Source organism: Brachyistius frenatus, unplaced genomic scaffold (genome assembly GCF_029030835.1).
Source record: "Brachyistius frenatus isolate BFR_SWC_R1_liver_20210118 unplaced genomic scaffold, ASM2903083v1 Contig_340, whole genome shotgun sequence".
NCBI classification, from domain to species: Eukaryota; Metazoa; Chordata; class Actinopteri; family Embiotocidae; genus Brachyistius; species Brachyistius frenatus.
Genome location: NW_027210939.1, coordinates 111,191 through 130,377, shown reverse-complemented (window position 1 = coordinate 130,377; position 19,187 = coordinate 111,191). Strand labels below are relative to the sequence as shown.

The 19,187-nt window shown below is 42.8% G+C and overlaps 2 protein-coding genes across 7 annotated transcripts in view; both read left to right on the top strand.

Annotated features, from left to right (window-relative positions):
* The first annotated feature begins 409 nt into the window (after window positions 1–409).
* Window positions 410–7,462, top strand: LOC138635933 (V-type proton ATPase subunit C 1-A-like). 2 transcript variants are annotated; one of them, XM_069723672.1, is made up of 13 exons: window positions 410–565; window positions 970–1,130; window positions 1,643–1,710; window positions 2,635–2,720; window positions 3,132–3,226; window positions 3,467–3,558; window positions 4,344–4,442; window positions 4,542–4,610; window positions 4,803–4,895; window positions 5,138–5,231; window positions 5,508–5,605; window positions 5,741–5,867; window positions 6,801–7,462. In XM_069723672.1, exons 2-13 carry the CDS (start codon window positions 999–1,001, stop codon window positions 6,897–6,899), a joined length of 1,152 nt encoding a protein of 383 aa, XP_069579773.1. In that variant the 5' UTR covers window positions 410–565; window positions 970–998; the 3' UTR covers window positions 6,900–7,462. The 2 variants fall into 2 exon arrangements, with proteins under 2 accessions (XP_069579773.1, XP_069579772.1); XM_069723671.1 differs by lacking the exon at window positions 410–565 and having other exon boundaries at window positions 803–1,130.
* Window positions 7,463–8,744: 1,282 nt separating this feature from the next.
* The window catches only part of LOC138635928 (protein spire homolog 1-like), a 46,859-nt gene continuing 36,416 nt past the window's right edge, over window positions 8,745–19,187 (top strand). For all 5 annotated transcript variants that reach the window (XM_069723662.1, XM_069723663.1, XM_069723660.1 and 2 more), the window contains exons 1-2: window positions 8,745–9,099; window positions 12,874–12,902. In XM_069723662.1, coding sequence (XP_069579763.1) covers window positions 8,745–9,099; window positions 12,874–12,902 — 384 coding nt within the window. The remainder of the gene's footprint in view (window positions 9,100–12,873; window positions 12,903–19,187) is intronic.

Sequence of the window (19,187 nt, the reverse complement as noted above, 5' to 3'; positions counted from 1 at the left end):
GGTTCATTGAGAAACATTTAGAAAAAAATAGTTTTACCATTTATTACTTATGCTTGTGTTTCATCAGGGCCCGAGTTTATACCGATCATAAACGGCAGCATTTTTACCGGAGGAGCCGTGCGCCTCATATAGGAGACATACCGGTGGTGTACCATTGGAGAAGGAGCCAGAGGAGGAGACATGTCACCTCCTCTGGCTCCTTCTAAACGCTTTTGTGCTCACATGTCACCATTTAATAACTTATTTATGCTTCTGTTTTGTTTACCGGCACAACAGCCTGCTCTAATTACCTAAATTAACCATAAGACGACTTATTTTTGCGTTAAGCACGCAAAACGTCGCCACGTCAAGTGACGTCAGACCAACGTCGAGATTGAGTGAGCGCGTCACGTTCGACCCCGGCGCTGCTGCTTCCGGTTCCTCTGGCGGATCACCTGACTCGGATGCTGCCTGCCAGGAGACCTCACGAACTGAACCGAACAGCAACTATGAAAATGACGAAGCTATAGAGACGCAACTAAACCGCCATATCTCCTCTAATAACGGACACGTGTTGACTTCACGGGTGAGTTCAACGGCCACGAGATACCGGAAACCACCTGTGTTGTTGTTAGCAAAGCTAGCTAAGTGGCTGACGGAAGCTAATCCCTGCCCGCTGCTGCTCGACCTCAACGATCTGTTGGCCTGTTTATTCTGGTTTGTGTTCGTTGTAACGTTAGTCAGCTGTCAGGTGATGCTCGACCTCAACGTCAGGACTGAAGCCCTCAACGCGCTCGCAGCGTTTCGTCGCCTGCCAGCTGGTAAACAGTCAGGCCACTCCGTGACAGCAGCTCCAGCTGATGCTGAACATCCTGCTGCAGATTGGACACGACACACCTGAGCAAAGGACCGGTCTCACCGCCTCGTGCGTGGCCGAGCCCATTAGACCGAACCGTACACTGAGGAGTCTGAATCCTGTCTTCCGGTTAGTTTCCCGCGGCCGCAGCAGAGCTGTGAACATGACCGAGTTCTGGTTGATCTCCGCCCCGGGAGAGAAGACCTGCCAGCAGACATGGGACACGATGAACGCAGCCACCACGCGCTCCAACAACCTCTCCAACAACCACAAGTTCAGCATCCCGGACCTCAAGGTCAGTGTGACCTCACGTTTCTCCTCCCGGGCTGCATGTCGGTCTGTCATCTGTGAACAGGACTGATTTCCTCTCGCTTCGTCTTTATAGCTATTTTTCTGTCTATTTAAAATCAGTTTCAGCTGTAAGACTAGTCTGACATCATCATCATCATCATCATCATCACCACCCACCTTGTGCATCCACTGTCAAGAGTAGGCTGATGGTGTGTAAGGGAAGCGGTCTCTGCCCAGATCTGTGGCCTGCATGTTGAGGTTTTCATCCTCTGTCCTCCGCTGACCTCGCTGCTACGTGGAGCCGTCACGTCCTCCTGGACGTTAGCGTTGCATGAGCGGCTCTGGACAAAGAGGCGCCGTCCTAAACACATAGGGGCCCCCCGGATGTCACTGCAGGCGGATTGAACCCCAGATGTCGCTGTTCAAACACAACCCCGCTGACCAGACGTAAACCCGACCCAAATCTCAGGACTGATGACTCAAGAGTCTGACGTTTTATGTTTTATCCACGAACAGGTCGGGACACTGGACGTCTTGGTCGGACTGTCGGATGAACTGGCCAAGTTAGATTGTTTCGTTGAAAGGTACGCATCCTGCTGTTTTCTGACCTGAGACAAATCCTGCTTTTCTGATAAGTAGTTATTTTGTGGCTCTTATAATCAAAAGGAAATTCAAATTCCCCGTTCCGTTCCTTTACCTTGTAACAATGAGGAATTTCACAGAGACCTGCGGCCAGCGAGCCCCGCAGTCTCAACTTGGCAATTTGCAGTTGGGTGACACATCAGCAGCTCTTTCTTTAGTCATATTCTTACCACGTGACTTATGTTGCCATGAGTACGTCTGTGACTGTAATTTACAGTCTTTTGGAAATATTGACATCTAAATCTCAGAGCCGTTACCGGCTGCGCTCGGCTCTGCTTCCTCTGTGGATGTTTCCCAGACTGAGAAAGACCGACGTTGCAACATGGCTTCACTTGTTTGCTGACGACCTTCTTTAATCCGGTTCTTTTTAGAACTTTCTGTCCAGCAAATCTGACAAAAACAACAACAACAACAACAACAACAACAAAAAACACTGAATTCTTAAAGATAAGATCCATTCAGATATGTGTTTTTTTAATTTAAGTGTTATTTGTATCAGACTGAAAGCAGCTGTCATTACATGAACAGAAAAAGTGTTTTACAGGTAGTTAAAAATGAAACAGAAATGGCAGATGTACTTTCTTATGAACTTTTTAGGTATGAAATGAGACTTGGCTCTCAGTCACTGCTGCTTTGATGTGCTGCCGAACGCTGTGGTTGAAAACCACAGAACTCTGAAAGTCTGCTATGTTATAAATTGCCTTGTCAGGAGATTACCTCAACAGGGACGTGTGAAACCTTCTGATGTGCGTGTCTGTTTGTGTTCAATTTAGAGGGGGGCGTGGCCGTGTGAGCATGTGCAGGCTGAATGTGGGTTTTACTGCTGGTGTGTGCGGTTTGTGTTGATGTCTCCCGGGTGTTCACAGTGTGGTGAAGAAGGTGGCTCAGTACATGGCCGCCGTGCTGGAGGACAGTCGAGACAAAGTGCAGGAGAACCTGCTGGCCAACGGAGGTACAGTCACACAGTTCGTCCTGATTATTGTAGTCCAGAAAAACTGTGGTTATTAAGTGGGATCATGCAAAGTAAACGTTTACTGGGCAGTGATGATGATAACAACTTTTATTTTCTTATTTTTCACTACTTCACTCAGAAAAAAAGAACAAAAATTACAACAAAAAAACCTCCACAAAACTCTATTTTCTACAGATTTCACACAATCTAGTTTTCACAGGGATTGTATGTGTAGTTGATGTAATGAATTTCGTACAGTACGATCTGTGCAGATAAATAACAAAGATAAAATGACTTTTTAGCTGAATCACTGTAATAAGATTGTAGTTTCCCCTCCCTGTGATTTTACAATCATCTGATAATAAGCAGATATTAGCACTAACTTTTGTCTTTTGTCGTCTTTTTTTCCAGTTGATCTCATCACCTACATCTCAAGGTTTCAATGGGACATGGCAAAATATCCCATAAAACAGTCACTTAAAAACATCTCTGAAATCATCTCGAAGGTAGGTCTAAAACATGAACTTCAGCATGTAGATTTATCAATATCTGTGCAGGTATTTATGTCAAATTGTCTTATTTGTCCATTTTTGTGTCCTCATGGTTAGCAGCAGTATCTTCCCACTCGGCCCGTCCCGGCCTCGCCTCCATGCACTTACATTACGCCAAGGTGTTTTTTGTAAAGGGTCCTCGAGGCCATGCAACTCTTTATCATAATTTCAGTTTTGTGTTTTAATGTTTTACAGCAAGTCACCCAGATTGACAACGACTTGAAGACCAGAGCGTCAGCTTATAACAACCTGAAGGGAAACCTGCAGATCTTAGAAAGGAAGAATGCGTAAGTAAACTCCATACGATCAACATTTTAAAGAGGTTTTCAGGAGGGAGGAAGGGCTCGACAAACGTCTAAAACCCTCACATTTGACAGAGCGGATGAGATGCATGTCTTTATTTATGAGGATCGTTGTTTGTTCTACACATCGAACGTCAAACATACAACTTACTGCTCATCTTGCCGTTGATTGTTGATCTGAGGACGAACGTCTGCTCGGTGCTTTGCTCTCAAACGCCTGCATATCCCTGGTAGATTTATGATACACTAGCTGTACCTGTCAGAGTTGGAGCTGTACCTCATTTTGGTTTATTTATTTTAATACAGAACCTGTTGACCTGCTGTTGTAGTCTTTGCATGTTTCCCCCTTTTGACTTGTAGCATCTCCCCTCAGTGCAACATGTTGGTCACCACGTGTTCTTCTTCTCCTCTTTTGATGGTTAACGATGGTCGGCAAACAGCTTTTAGGTACATGTCTGTGAACAGATTAGTTTCAGGTGCTGGTGAATACGAGGGAAGATGGGAGCTGAAACTGTTTTGCTTTTTACATTTTTTTGAAGACTGTTGGAAAATGTAAAAAATCATGACCCGTTCCTGGTTCACTGAGATGTTTGATTTGTTTTTTTTTCCAGTGTTTTTTTGGTTTTTTTATGAGTCAAGTTTCAAGGATCACTGACTGTGTTTCCGTGACCTGGTCAGACTAGTCTGAAAAGTCAAGATGACTGAAATGCTTTGTCAACATGAGGCTCGTTCACTGTCTGTGTTGTTGTAACACCGTCATGCACCACCAGGGGGAGCCTGCTGACCAGGAGCCTGGCTGACATCGTCAAGAAGGATGACTTTGTACTTGGTTCAGAGTACCTGGTCACGATGGTGGTCGTGGTACCGAAGTGAGTTTGATCTCCCGTCACTCACACGTAACAACAAACATCGATTCAAAGCATTGAATCAGAAGGTAACACGTGGCTGTCGCTGATTTCTTCCCTCAGGACGGGGTACCAAGACTGGCAGAAAACATATGAAACACTGGCTGAGATGGTGGTGCCTCGTTCCTCAAAGTAAGTCACGTCATACCTGTTGAAAGAATCAGAAGAAGCACAAATATCAAGCTGTGGGCTGTTTGTGATACATAATTTAGACTTCATTTGTATTTTTTTGTATTTAGCACCCACTACACAGAGCAGTCTGTCTAGAGTTTGTCTTACCAACATCATCTCAGCACTGAAAGCGGTTCCTGTGTTTTCTTGCAGCCTGCTGTTTGAAGACAGCGACAGCGGTCTGTTCAGCGTCACTCTGTTCACCAAAGCCGTCGATGACTTCAAACACAAAGCCAGAGAGAGCAAGTAAGAGTTTTTATCGTGTGATGACATCCGATGATCATGCGCCACTAAAAGAAGCCTATTTGGTGAATATTAATAGCTCTAAATAAATATATCACCAGAGAGCCACAGGCTGTAGGAAACGCTTTTCTGGTTTTCTCACAGCAGAAATTTTTAGATAGAAAATTAGATAACAGATCTTTTTTTTTATTTTTTTATTGGTGATGAAATGAAGCAGATTTCTGTCCTCTTCATCTTATTCACAGATTCACCGTGAGAGAGTTTCAGTACAATGAAGAGGAGATGAAGGCGGACAAAGAGGAGATGACGCGACTCTCCACAGATAAGAAGAAGCAGTTTGTAAGTGATATGAACTCCGCGCAAGTTTCAGATTCTTTTCAGGTTTTTTCTTTTTTCAAATAGATCAATAGATTGATCGTAGAGGGTTCTATGTTTTCTGGTTTTAAGTTGGGTAGTTTAAAAGATCCATACAGATGTTTTTTCATGCTCTAGCCATACATGCATACGTTTCTAGATTTTGGGGTTTGGATAAGAAGCAAACACTAGGTCACTTATTGCAAATCAATTTGAGATGACCGCGTCCAAAGAACTGGTTCCTGTGGTTCCTGTCTGCAGGGGCCCCTCGTCCGATGGCTCAAAGTGAACTTCAGTGAAGCCTTCATCGCTTGGATTCACATTAAAGCACTACGGGTCTTTGTGGAATCTGTTTTAAGGTACTGAATACATTCATCTTGCTTATAACTGTATAAGAAGCTGATCAGATCCACCGCCTGCCTCTGTTTCAGTGAGCCCAGTTACTCTATTTACTGCGGTGCTGAACGGGTCCATGTCGTGTGCTGTTCTTCCAGATACGGGCTGCCGGTGAACTTCCAGGCGATGCTCCTGCAGCCAACCAAGAAGACCATGAAGAAGCTGAGGGAGGTGCTCAACGACCTGTACAAACATCTGGACAGCAGTGCAGCTGCTATCATCGACGTGAGTAACGAGGTCACACCATCACTAAAGACACTGGACAGGACAACATGTGATGTAATGATATGAAGTAATGTCTCAGTGTTTGATCCAGAACTGAATTGAAAAGACAAACAATTCTCTGTGATGTAAAAACACCTCCTCAGGAAGCATTTACTTCTTTACTCCAAAGGGATTGAAGTTGGTTCAGATGTAAATGTGTTTTGTCTCCCAAATCTAAACTGCACGCTGAATCTGAACAGGTTTTATTCTCTGACCAAACACAGGCTAAATCAATGCACTCCGTTTTTGAGTGTACTTCTGCTGCTCTTCCATGATGTTGTGAACAGAGGAGCTGCAGAGGAGTTGAAATATCTCCCAAAAAGCTGTAGAAATATTTTTTTTAAGAAGTAATGTAAAACAGTTTAATGTAGTGTGTTAACAGGTCTCTAATTTTAAGTTATTTCGTTCCCTTTCCTAATTTGATTGACATATAACATAAGTAGTGATTTGAGATGTAGCAAAGGAGTCTCTACAGTTCCTCAGCATCTCTGCTTCATCACCTGTCAGAGTACAACAGGTGCGCCCTCCCATGGCAACAGCTGGTTACTGCAAATAAAGGACATCAACTAGCTATGAAGCAGGTTTGATTCATACAGTAATATTAAAGAATGTGTTTAAATAATAATAAACTCATCAAAAAGAAGTTGAGTTTTAGAAAACAATCTAAAAGTCATTTTCAAAAGTTTACATTTAAAATCTGAAGTTTAATGTAGGAAACCTGAGATTTGTTGATATATTTTGTTGACTTTTCACTGTTTCCATCCAGACCAGCTGTAATCTTAAGTATGGATTCAGTGAACATTGGCCTTGGTGTCGTACTTCTCATTTATGAGACAATTCCAGATAAACGTTTCACAGATATTCAAACAGCTGCTTCTTGTTTTTGTCCTCCAGTCTGCGATGGACATCCCGGGCCTGAACCTGAGCCAGCAGGAGTATTATCCTTACGTCTACTACAAGATCGACTGCAACATGCTGGATTTCAAAGTGTAACCCTTCGCCCTGTTCATGTCCTTTTGTTGAGTGTTAAGTTATGTCGTTTGTCGTCCCCCCCCCCGCTCTCCCTCCACCAGCTGCTTTAATGACACTGCTGCATGTTCATTCCTTCACAAGCTTCGACCACTTTTACAACTAAGGGACAAAAAAAAAAAAGACTTTTCAATATGTTTTTTGTTTACAGTTTATTGTTCTTTTAAAGCCACACATAATTAGCTTCTTTGATGTGAAATGATTCAAGAAATCATATTGGAGAGCTGTATATTTACTTCGTCATTCCACATGTGCTGGTGTGTATTGATAGTGACATATTCTGTATCAGTGTTCAGAGATTTGTGTTTACGTATGGGCAAAGCCATCACTGTCCCCATGGCAACCACATCTGGTATGTGTCTCTGAGATTGCTATATGTGTTATATGAGTGTGTGTTGTCGTGTCACGTGTGTATTTGCTGTCAAAAAGATCTATATGAGAGTATTGTGTATTGATTGAATAGATATAATTGATGAAAAAAATCATGTGAAATGAGGCTGAATTGATTAATAAATATGAGGAAAAACTTGTGTGTACGGTGATTCTTTTTGATTTGATGTTTGATTGAAAAAAGATTTGATGAGTGTGATATGATGTGGATGTCACGTGGTGATGTGCATGTGAGAGGAAGGAATAGACATTATGTGTGTATGTGTAGTAAAGAGAAAGATCCTCTGTGAAGCCTTGTGATGACTCAGGATCATCTGCACAGCCACGGGCGACTTCAGGGAAACTTCCTCTTTGAGCAGAAATCATTTGGAATGAAAAGCTGCAAGACAAATTCTTGAATTTCAACATGGAGGACGGCTGGAGAAGCAACGGCAGAGGGCACCAAACACACCTGTGTAAGGCTAAATTTAGTCTCACTAAATCCACTACAGATCCAAAAAGAAGGACTCACCTTTAAAAAAAAAAAAAAAAAAAAAAAAGTCACAAGTAGCACCAGCATACAATAAAAACATTCCATCAACACCTGTATTTTTTGGTTGTTGCATTATATTTTGAACAATGACAATACACCAATATACCAGGGTAAAAAGATAATATTATTTCCCTCTATAATGTAGTGGAGTAGAAAGTAAGCATAAAACAGAAATACTTATTGACGTACCACAAAATTGTACCACCACCATATTCATATAATTCTGTAAATATCAATCAATCAGACTTCATTTTAGAAACCAAAAAAAACATAACACACACACACACACACACACACACACACACACACACACACACACACACACACACACACACACACACACACACACACACACACACACACATAAAGCAATAAAAGACTGTTGTAACTATGTTGAACTCAGGAAAGGCTATCTACGCTTTTTTATGGCCAAGATGCCCAGTTTATAATGAAATAAATATGTCGTATAAATACTGCATACAAAATTGTATTTAATTGATTTATCAAACGCCAGGAAATAGCTAGAATGCATGGGCGTTTCGTGTGTGTGTGTGTGTGTGTGTGTGTGTGTGTGTGTGTGTGTGTGTGTGAGAGAGAGAGAGAGAGAGAGAGAGCGAGATCATGTGATGAAGGAGTGAGCTTGGCTCGCTGCTTTTGGATGTGAGACACACACATGCACCGTGCAGGCTCCTCTCACACACAAACACACACCGTTGTATGACCGGGACCAAAACCGGATCGTCGGGCGCGCGGAGAAACGACCACCGGTGTGCTGCTGTACTTACCGCTGGCCGGGGAGCAGGGAAGCATCAATGCCTCCAGGTTTCTCCCACGTCGGCCTGGACCTGTTCTCGTCATCGGGCCTCCTGCGCTGAGAGAATGAAAGGATGGCGGAGCAGCGGCGCGGCGGGGACCACGGAGGGCTGACGGATGCTGCTGCAGCGACGCGCCGGGATGAGCAGCATCATCACAACACGATGAGTTCACCGGAGGAAGCGGGAGCTGAGGACCTGTGTTTGGAGGACATACTGAGGCTTTATAGCCAGCCCATCAACGAGGAGCAGGCATGGGCGGTGTGTTACCAGTGCTGCAGGACGCTGGCGAAGGGACACCGGGGCAGGAGGAGCTCCGCTGCCGCCGCCGGAGCGACATCAGCGGCTCCTCCGCGGAAGATATCCGGAGCGGGGGATGTTAGGATACAGAGAGACGGGACTGTGAGGGTGGAGCACCAGAGCTGTGAAGGTAAAATATTATGTAAGAGTGAGTGTGCTTTAAGCTGCCCAAATCTAGGCCAGGCCATCACTTGCATTTCAAATAACGAGGCTGAGATGTTGAGATTGTCTTCAATGTAAAAGACTACAGCTTTCAAATATAAATACCAGGAAGGCAAGATAGCCAACAAAATGACTGCAACACTTGTGTAAGAGGTCCAATATGGTAGCCGACCACAGTGTAACCATGCCACTTTAAATATTATGAAACATGAATGCCTGCTCATATTTTTTCCTAAACAGATGCTTTAGCTAATTATCTCAGGATTACTGTATAATCTGCAGCAGGATAACAACAGCCAACACTTAAGGCTCCATTACACATGACCTGATCACTGATACACAAAAGAATACCATCACAGCCCCCCCGCTGCTCTCACTCATGGAGGCTCCCAGTGTTTTCTCTCATTTCCACTATTTCTCCTCACCGAGAGCGCGTGCGTGTGTGTGTGTGTGTGTGTGTGTGTGTGTGTGTGTGTGTGTGACTGTGTGTGTGTGTGTGTGTGTGTGTGTGTGTGTGTGACTGTGTGTGTGTGTGTGTGTGTGTGTGTGTGTGTGTGACTGTGTGTGTGTGTGTGTGTGTGTGTGTGTGTGTGTGTGCGCGCGCGCATCATTTGGTTTCATCTTTTATGAAGAGCCTCTCAGTTTGGCCACTTCATATCAGATCTGGGTGTTCATTACGCTTGATCTCATTAAAGCATGTGATTACATGGGCACTGATCGGATCAAGGCGCTGACCGATGCCCGCAATGTGCGTAAAAAGAAGACGATGCATATATTCCTCGTATCATGATGGCCTGATTCAGCTGTAGCTGTAACATGGGAGAGCCTGTGATTAGTTATAAATGAGGAGGTGCTATAGAAATAAAGAGTTGGAGGCCAGATGGTGTGTTTCTGTTGCCAAACTGAAAATATCCAAGAAGGTCAGAGCAGACAGTGTGCCAAATGAAAAATCACTGCAATATTCACAAAATGTGCTTTAGGTAGTGTATCGTGTTGACTTTGTTGTGTATTGTGGTAATTTGTGTCTCATATGGGGCAGTTTACAGTATTTCTGGGTGTTTTTCTAGCAGTTGATCCTTTAAGTATGGGATGAACCAGGATTCAAACCAAAACAAAGCAGATGACAGTGCGCGCCGTGTGATGTGGGTGTGTGCGTCGCTCTGCTCCGTGGGTGTGTGTGTGCACGCTCACATGCACTTGAACCAGACACGTTAGGGGTTCTTGTCAGATGAACGCTGGCATGTCCATCGCTCGCTGTAATCACATTTGCTCACAGAGTGCAGTCTTCCTCCGTCTGTAATGGACTACCTGATGGCCTCCAGGGCCGCAGGGACAGCTCTTAACTCTGATTCTATGTACACACACACACACACACACACACACACACACACACACACACACACACACACACACACACACACACACACACACACACACACACACACACACACACACACACACACACACACATGGCTGAGTCAATGCTCGGGCCTTTTATTTAAAACATGCACAGCTGTGTTAATGATGCAGGTTGTGGCCTGCATGTCTATATGGTCAGAATGAATGGGCTATTTTTAGGAGCATGGAGGGAACCATTGGAGAGGGGAGCGGGGTGGAGGGGGTGGGGGTGAGTGGGGGGTAAGATTACTTGCAGTGGAAGCTGTTTCGCCCTTTTATCAAAAACATTCATCGACTTTTAGCTTCATATTTTAACCATTTTTATTTTTTACTTTTAGTTTTTTCCAATTGTTTTCCAGTTGTAGCTGCATGTTTCAGCCACTTTTTGTTTGTGTTTAACAGTTTATCGTATTTACTGTGACCCATAGACAATACATCTTTATCAATTTGATGTTTTTTTCATTATATTTGGCTACATTTAACTTCTTTTAGCCATTTTTAAATCTAAGTAGCTATTTAATTTATTTATCCATTATATGCAGGTAATTTTAGAAACGTCGTTGAACCATTTTTATTCATTGCTTCTAGTTTTTCATCTCTCTCTGTTGCATTTACTGTTTGTGAGCCTACAGTATTTTAGCTTCTTGTTTTTGTTGTCTTTAGCCACATTTAGCTACAACACCAAATAAATCGGTCACACAGCTGGAGTCTTTGAATCTTTTCTTCACTAGTTGAGCTGCCTCTCAGTGTTTCCACCTAAGAACTCCTCCCCTGCCGGGAATCTCAGCTCATCGTGTCTTTGAGTGATTCCAAGTCATTTAGCAGTTTTTTGAGAGTTTATTTATGAGTGTAACCACAGTAGGATTCAGGTTTCAGTGTCACTCCTCTGTGCTCTCTCTCCCTGATGGAGGATTGGGCCGTCAAAGTCATTCGTGTTCATAAATAATGAGACAAATCTGTGGCCAACTTCTGATGCTCTCATCTGCTAAATTGGCTTCAAGTTAAATCCTGACAAGGTTAGTTTTTAGATGAATCCTCATCCACACAGTTTTCTTTCATTCAGCAGTTTATCTGCGCCACCTGACATTTTGCATTTAATCTGAACCAATCATGAGAACACATCCCTTCAAGAATCATTATAAATGTTTTTGTGTTTATTCTTGTGATAAATAGATATAATTTTAGTTTCGGATCATGAAGTGGGCACATTATCTGCTCACCCTGGTTGCAGTTCATACAAACACACACTCGTCACCTTACAGCAGCGCTCAAATCTGCTGGTGCGAATTGAGGTGATGAGAAGATGTCAGAGATGTTGCATTACTGCGTGTTACAATACAAAAGTCTCATCTGTTATCAGACTGTTTGTACGTGAAGTAAAAGCTGATGTCGCCTGGAGGAACATTAAAGTGTCTCTTCTGTTTGAAAGGAGTACAGTCATGCTCACATGCTACTCAAACTGTTAACGTAATCAGAGATGAAAAAAGCTTTTATTAAAAGTGATCTAGTTTGCATAATGAGGACCAGAGCACAGAGGGATTTCGCTGAAATTAGTTCGAGGAGGAAGTGAAGATGTAATTACTGATAAATTAAACTGAGACGACTGCAGGAGAGAAAACATTTAAAGTTCAACGATACAACCATTTTTACTTTAAATCTACAATCACAAATGTGTTAAAAGGAGATATGATATTTTATGTTTTTCACTGTCACTTAACAAGTTCATTTTGTCCAAAAATGCAGCGCACTACACCAAGATACCTTCATTACATAACACACACACACACACACACACTAAACTTTATTTTGATTTGATCCCACGCACATTTTCCTGCTGTTAGAACATCACATGTGTTTTAATCCACAGCTAGAAATATTCCCAAAAAACACAGTTACCTCATGTGTTTGCTGAAAACTGCAGTTGATTACAGAAATGGCCTTTTTGTGTCCTGTAACTATGTATGTCTGAGTAATTTAAAAAGATTTACGTCTCTTTCCGTTACTAACAATCAATGAGCTGAATGATGGTCAGAAATAATCCGGAAGCAGAAGGTGGTTAGTTTGGGTCGTTGGTCTATTTGTTGTTTTTATGGGCAGCGTGATGCTTTAAAGCTGCTCTGTGACTTTAAGAGAAAGCATGTCAATATTAGTTAATTGTGGGTCATCCAACATTTTTCCACATATCTCCTCTATAAGCGGTTGTTTCAGTTGGCAGTGAGTCCTGAGACGATTCACATCATCAACATGTGCTTCCCACTGTCAGTCACACACAGAACCACTGTAACTGTAGCATGTCAGATTCTTGTTCAGGCTCTTATAACACTGCTCTCTTGTTCCTCCGCAGGTAAATACAGCCCTTGCACAACAACGGAGGTGAGTAACTCTACTGCTTATTATTTCATCACTTGCAGAGCTTTGAACAGCATCACGTGGATGTATTTACTCCTGAATATTATCCAATTCTTGGTGTGGATGAGGGAGGAAATGAGAACATGTTTTCAAAGAGTATGTCGGCCACACAAACACAAATTACGTTGAGTGATTACAAGGCTTTAATTGATTACTTCAGCAAGTGGAGAGAAATCAATCTATCAATGAACAAGGTATTTATGAGGGGAAAGGGTTGCGTAGAGATATGATGGTCAGCTTAACTATAATAATGACATTATTTCCTTTTTAGATATTTCGCCTCTGTGATTGGTTACATCAGCAAAGCTGCTGTTAAGGTTCGTCACAACAACCGTGATAGTGTTCAGGACAGAGTGCCCACCCTGCAGGATTATCTCAAGCCAGTGTCGGAGAGTGCTGTGGTTGAACCTGTCATAAACCACGGGTGTGTGATGTGTTAATCCTGACGCCAGCGATGCAGCTGCCGCGGCTCCCCCGCCACTTAAACTAATACCTTTAACAAATGAAACCAGTTCAAATGTTGTTTTTTTTACAGAAGGCAATTGGTTTCGCTGCAAGAATTACACACAACATCACTCAAATTATCCCACAGCAGCAAAATAGACAGCAGACAGTCCCCTATGCAATGTGTCATGTATGCAGAGCATGCAGCAGAAGCATCTTGGCTAACATGTTGATGTCATCATGGTTGATTGGGACTATTTGGACATTTTGTACACCATTATTATGTGATTTTCTTAAACCCTCCTTAAATAAACTGACATTTTGTGGTTTATTTACTCTCTTTCACAGACTCAAATGAATGAGCGTTAACCCAAATTTATATTAAGGACTGTAGTCTGGACTTAATCGGACTTACAGGTTGTAAATGTGTAAAGTAGTAAACTTTAGAGATGGTAGCGGATGTATTTTTGAACTTTCTGTATAGTCAGGCGACAGTCAAACTAAGATATTTCTATTCCTTTAAAAGGAAAATGTACAACCATTGTCTCAGTAAAGTTTGGCTAATGGCAAGAGAATAAAAGAATAATCAAAGTCACAGAAGCTGAGATATCTTGAAATGATTTACCCTCCTATTCCACGAAACCCTGCCGGCCTGCAACTTTTCAAACTCCAAAGTTTGTTTGTGATTTCTTTTCTAAACCTGAAGTTTTTAAACCCCAAAAGCCGATCAGGACTATTTTCTCAAAAGTCCCGCCAGAGCGACACAACATTTCATACAACTGTTTTCAGGACTCCATGATGAGTAATGAAATCTTGATGTGTAAAATTGTTTGACTGTTCCTTTAAAACACGGGTCACATGGATCAGCTATAAAACTCACTCTTACTGCAAGCTGGAGCATTTGAATGCCGGGTGTCTGTGAATAGTTTGCTGTGGAACAGACAAGCTTCCTTCACTTCGTCCTCCGGCCTCACAGCTCCCAGCTGCCTCTGATTGGCTGCTTGGAAATGTCACCCAGCGAGGCCTCCTGTTTGATGAGCCCTGCGGGAGAAGTTTAAGAGCTAATTAAAAGGCCGTGTAAAACCGTCCCTCCTCCACAGTACACACTCTCTCAGCTGCTGTTAATGATCGTGATAACAGCCTGTGAAAAGAAGTCGTACAGTTTGTGGGGCTCTCTTCGCTGTCACTCCAGTCAGCAGATGCTTTCAGAATATTTGATGAATTCAAGGCTGCTGAATGTATTTGGTCTGAAAGTATTGAATGCGTGTGATGTTACACGTTGACCGAGGATCCCTTCTCTGTTCATGACACACAGTGTGCAGCTCTGCTGCACTCGGTTTGCTGTGTAACAATTGAGTTCAAATAACAGATGGACAGTCGGTGAAGAACTCCAGCCCATGTACATACAGTTCAGTGCAGAAGCAGTGAGGCAGTAGACAAATCCTTGCTAAGCAGCTTTGCACCAGAAATGAGTTCTCACAATACAGTGGTGGCAGAACGACTGACAAAACTACCGGCAAGTTGCTGGAGTTGCTTGATGGTTGACAGCAATAAAGGCATTTTGCAGTGTGGAATTAGCCCAAAGCTGGATGAGCAGGAACACGTGTGTCGTCTGACACACATTATCTGCACATGGCTTCAAACAGCGTGAACTCTTGCAAATGAAGCGGCTGCGAATGTCAGATGATGCTGTTTCCTTCAGAGCCAGTGAGCAGAGATGGCTGGCAGTCTGCTGCAGCGTGAGGCTTCATGTGCAGAAATCACTATAGATAAGTTGATTGGAAATGGACGAAGTCTCGTATGAAATCACTAAAATGCAATGATTCAGTTTGCCGGGTTCAGTGGGTGATTTGTGGACGCGGCCTGTAGCCATGCCGACCACCCCGGTCCCATGATGCAGTGTAACCTCTGATGTTTTTGGATTATGCTTCATCACATTCCCCGCTGTCAAAGTTTAACTGTGCGTGCCCCGATGCTCTCTGAATGCCCCAGCTTTCAAGTCTGGAAAGGGATTAGAGTTAAATGTCACATTCAATGTTTAATGTACACAGAAAAAATTCAGTCAGGAGTTGTGAGCCTTTTCTCAGCGAGTGTTACGTTCATTTGCAGCTGTAAGGTTTGCATGAACATAGAAAAATAGTGAGCATATGAGATAAAGAAAAACGATGAAGGTGGAAGAAGGTGTGTTTTTTTGGGGTCAAACATCAGAGTTATGTGGGTTCCACAAACCGAATATGATCCGTGCCCGGTCATGTGACAGCCAGAGGTCCCAGCAGCGTACCAAGGTACAAGACTGGGCTGAAGATTCAGAGAAAACATCTGTTTGTGTCTGAGTGGATGGAACCGTTTGATCACTATCAGATTGTTTTTACACGGACCGACTCATCAAAACACTATTTGTCATTATTTTATAAATTTTATGCTTCCAACTTAACAATAATGTAATCAGTTATGAAGTGAAGTTTTACAATCACATGAGTAGATTCCACCAGTTGTTTAAATCGTATTAAATAAGTCTAATCTGGAGAACGGCCCCATCACATATTGGGATGGATACGACACACTCGCTATCTGAAGCAAAGAATATTTCTTTGATCGAGAGAGTTAAGAAGCCACAGAGATTTTCATCAAACACTTACAATGTTCATTTCGCTGTGGTGCTTTTTGGAGGCGTCCTCACACGTTTTAGACGTGAGTGGAGTAAAACGGCTGTTGGTGTAGGGTGCAGCCTTTCCTTTCATCTCTGAGATACTGTGGTATGAAAGCAGCAGCAGCAGCAGGAAGGTAAGAATCTGAAGCTGGTCCGTCCACGTCAAATGTCTTGACATTTCAGAGATACATTCATGGTCTTTAGAGGAAAAGTTATTATGACTTTGGTGAATTCTCTTTGAGTTTAGATTTTTTGGGACTTTTCAGAATTGTAATTACTCCGATATTTAGTTTTTAGCTGGAAGTATGACCTGTAAGCACAAAACACAAATCCTCCAGCGTTCCTGTATGTTGTGTGTCACTGTTTCAGCCGGGCAGTTCGGGCTTTAAGTCGTCCCGTGAGGCTCTTTCCCTATCTTTGATTACCGTTTTGGATGAAGTCAAAGATGGAGACATATGGATGCAAAGCTTAATAATTTGGTCCCTTTTAAATAACGTAGGTTGTGCATAACTTATCTTTATTAGAGAATAATTGAATAGAGACGGGCGTCACATTTGGATGACTTTGTAAAAAATTCCTCTGAAATGGCCCCAGGTGGACTGGCACTGATCCGAGATTGCAGCAATTAGTGTTGGATAGCCTGAAAGGACGCCAGTCGGCTGGAGAGAGGCTGCTTGTTTCCTTGTATGTCTCCAGGTTGCTCAGCTCCTGTTTACTTTCACTGCCTAACCTAATTTCTCCTGACCCACTAATGAGGGAATATGAATGTTTAAAATCTATTGTTTCAACAATCCTTTAATTCCAACTGGTTTTCCAGTGAATTATGGCTTTTCTCTGCTGCTTGGTGAGCTGTGATGGATGGAGGGCTTTAGCGTACGGCAGAATAAATCTCAGAGATTTCAGTCAGTGTTAATTGGTAAATTTGGAACTGGTGTTTGGTCACCCAGAGCCACATTTCTAAAGCTGAAATGATTTGCAGTCTAACAGCTGGTATGTCGTTAATATTCCTCTCCATGTCTGGCGCTCGCTGACCTTCCTCAGTCAGACCTCGTCGTCACGCCTTTCACCAAATCAGCATATAACAAAGATCCCCGGCATCATGTGCATTGAAACATAGTGCTCAAACCATTTCCTGAATAATTGATTGGACTAAAGAAAATCAATCAAAAATAGCTGAATAATAATAATAATAATAATAATAATAAACTTTATTTGTGTAGCACTTTTCTAAACTTCAGTTACAAAGTCCTTTGCATAAAATAAGCCATTAAAACAAAACAACAAGTGAATTCTAACAAGTCTTAACAACACAATGATTGTGTAAAACAATCATAAAAACAAATTAAAAACAAATTAAAACAGGGTATAAAAGAAATAAGAATTGATCACTAAAATCAGCAAAGGCTCTCAGATAAAAGTATGTTTTAAGAAAAGACTTAAAAGATGCCGCTGACTCCGCAGACCGTTATTTCCTCAGGCAGCTCGTTCCATAGCTTGGAGGCTCTCACTGAAAATGCTTCGTCACCGTTAGTTTTAAGACGTGTCTCCTGAACAGATAAAAGTTTTTTGTCTGCGGACCTCAGACTAACGAGCAGGCTTGTATGGGACAATCAGGTCAGCTAAATAGGAGGGAGAGAGGCCATGAAGCGTCTTAGAAGTCAACAGTAACATCTTAAAATCCATTCTAGAACATACTGGGATCCGGTGCAAGGAGTTTAAAACAGGGCGATGTGGTCCCTTTTCCTGGCTTTGGTTAAAAGTCTGGCAGCTGAGTTGTGTACAGTTTGAAGTCGACTGATGGATTTTAGATTGAGGCAGGTGAAGAGTCTGCAGTAGTCTAGGTGTGAGGGGATGAAGGCATGTATGATGGTCTCAGCATCATGAAGATTTTAGAGATATTTCGAAGGTGATAGAAACAGAATAACAGATTCGTCTTGTACGTTTTTTATCAAGAAGGAATCGCCACCCTCTGTTGCCCCCGTTTTCTATCTCTATGCAAACACAAGTGAACTAGCTGCTGGCTGTAGCTTCATATTTACCTGCAGACATGAGACTGGCATTGATCTTTTCAACCGCAACTCCACTCGACTCACTTTTGGTATCAGATGTCTGGATTTTGTTTTCCCCTCAGTGGTGCTGGTGATGAACGTCTGCACCTCCTCACTTCACCACTCCTTGGTTCTGCAGGTTGCCATTAATCGAGGAGCAGTAAAAGAAAATTGTGGCCACTATTGTACGTTGGACACGAAACACTGGGGGGTTTGTGCAGGATGTTGCATAATGATGACGCAGCGATTTAATGACTCAACGATTATCTCGGACCCATCAGTGGGTTCATTATCAAACTTTATCAAACGTCGGCTCAGGTCACCTGGGACCTCGACGGAGGTGAGTACCAGGTACGACCCACCGCTCTTGTCTGATGGAAAACCATTGAGGAGAGCGAGTAGAGATTTGAGTCAAGCTGAAGTGCTGCAGTGGAAAAGAGGGATATCACAGAAATAGAAATATGTTTGAATCATTTTAAGCGGTTACATCATTGTCCAACATGGCATGCTCTCTGCTATGATGTGCTGTGAAACCCTGCAGGAAACTGTATGCTGTAAACAGACACTGGCCACCCACAGGGCCCTCTTACATCATCTGTAATGTACTTCCACCAGGACAAAGAGTACACGTTACGTGAACTCATGTCAACACGAGCCTCATATGGAGGTTTGGTCTTTATACGTGAGGTCATGTACCACAGTTGCTTTGCAAAGCTGTTGTGAAATTCTACCTGGATCCGAGTCAGACGCCTGGATGTGACATTCAGGTGTCGCTGTATGAATGACTGCAGTTTGTCATGTAGCTGGATATGTGCTGTGTGCTGGAGAGAAGGACCCTGAATGTGATGTAGTGCTGTCGCTGAGGAACACAGTAGATCAGCTGTCCACAGGACATATTCATGAATGTTCAAAGTGAACTTTACTTTCAACAAGATGTGGCTCTACAGCCAGTCTGCCGTATTATTATTATAATAATAATTATCATTTAGTCTCATGAAAAGGTTAGGGGAGGTTATGAGGTGCTGCCAGGACAGCAGTGATTCAGTGGCTTCGGGAAAACCAGCTCATTTCCCTGCGCGTCACTTTGCTGTTCGTTTCCTCTTCGTG

Coding starts and splice junctions, on each gene's coding strand:
- LOC138635933 (XM_069723671.1), top strand. CDS start 840: ATGCTGAACATCCTGCTGCAGATTGGACACGACACACCTGAGCAAAGG. Junction 1,131..1,642: donor TCAGCATCCCGGACCTCAAG/GTCAGTGTGACC, acceptor ATCCACGAACAG/GTCGGGACACTGGACGTCTT. Junction 3,227..3,466: donor TCTCTGAAATCATCTCGAAG/GTAGGTCTAAAA, acceptor AATGTTTTACAG/CAAGTCACCCAGATTGACAA.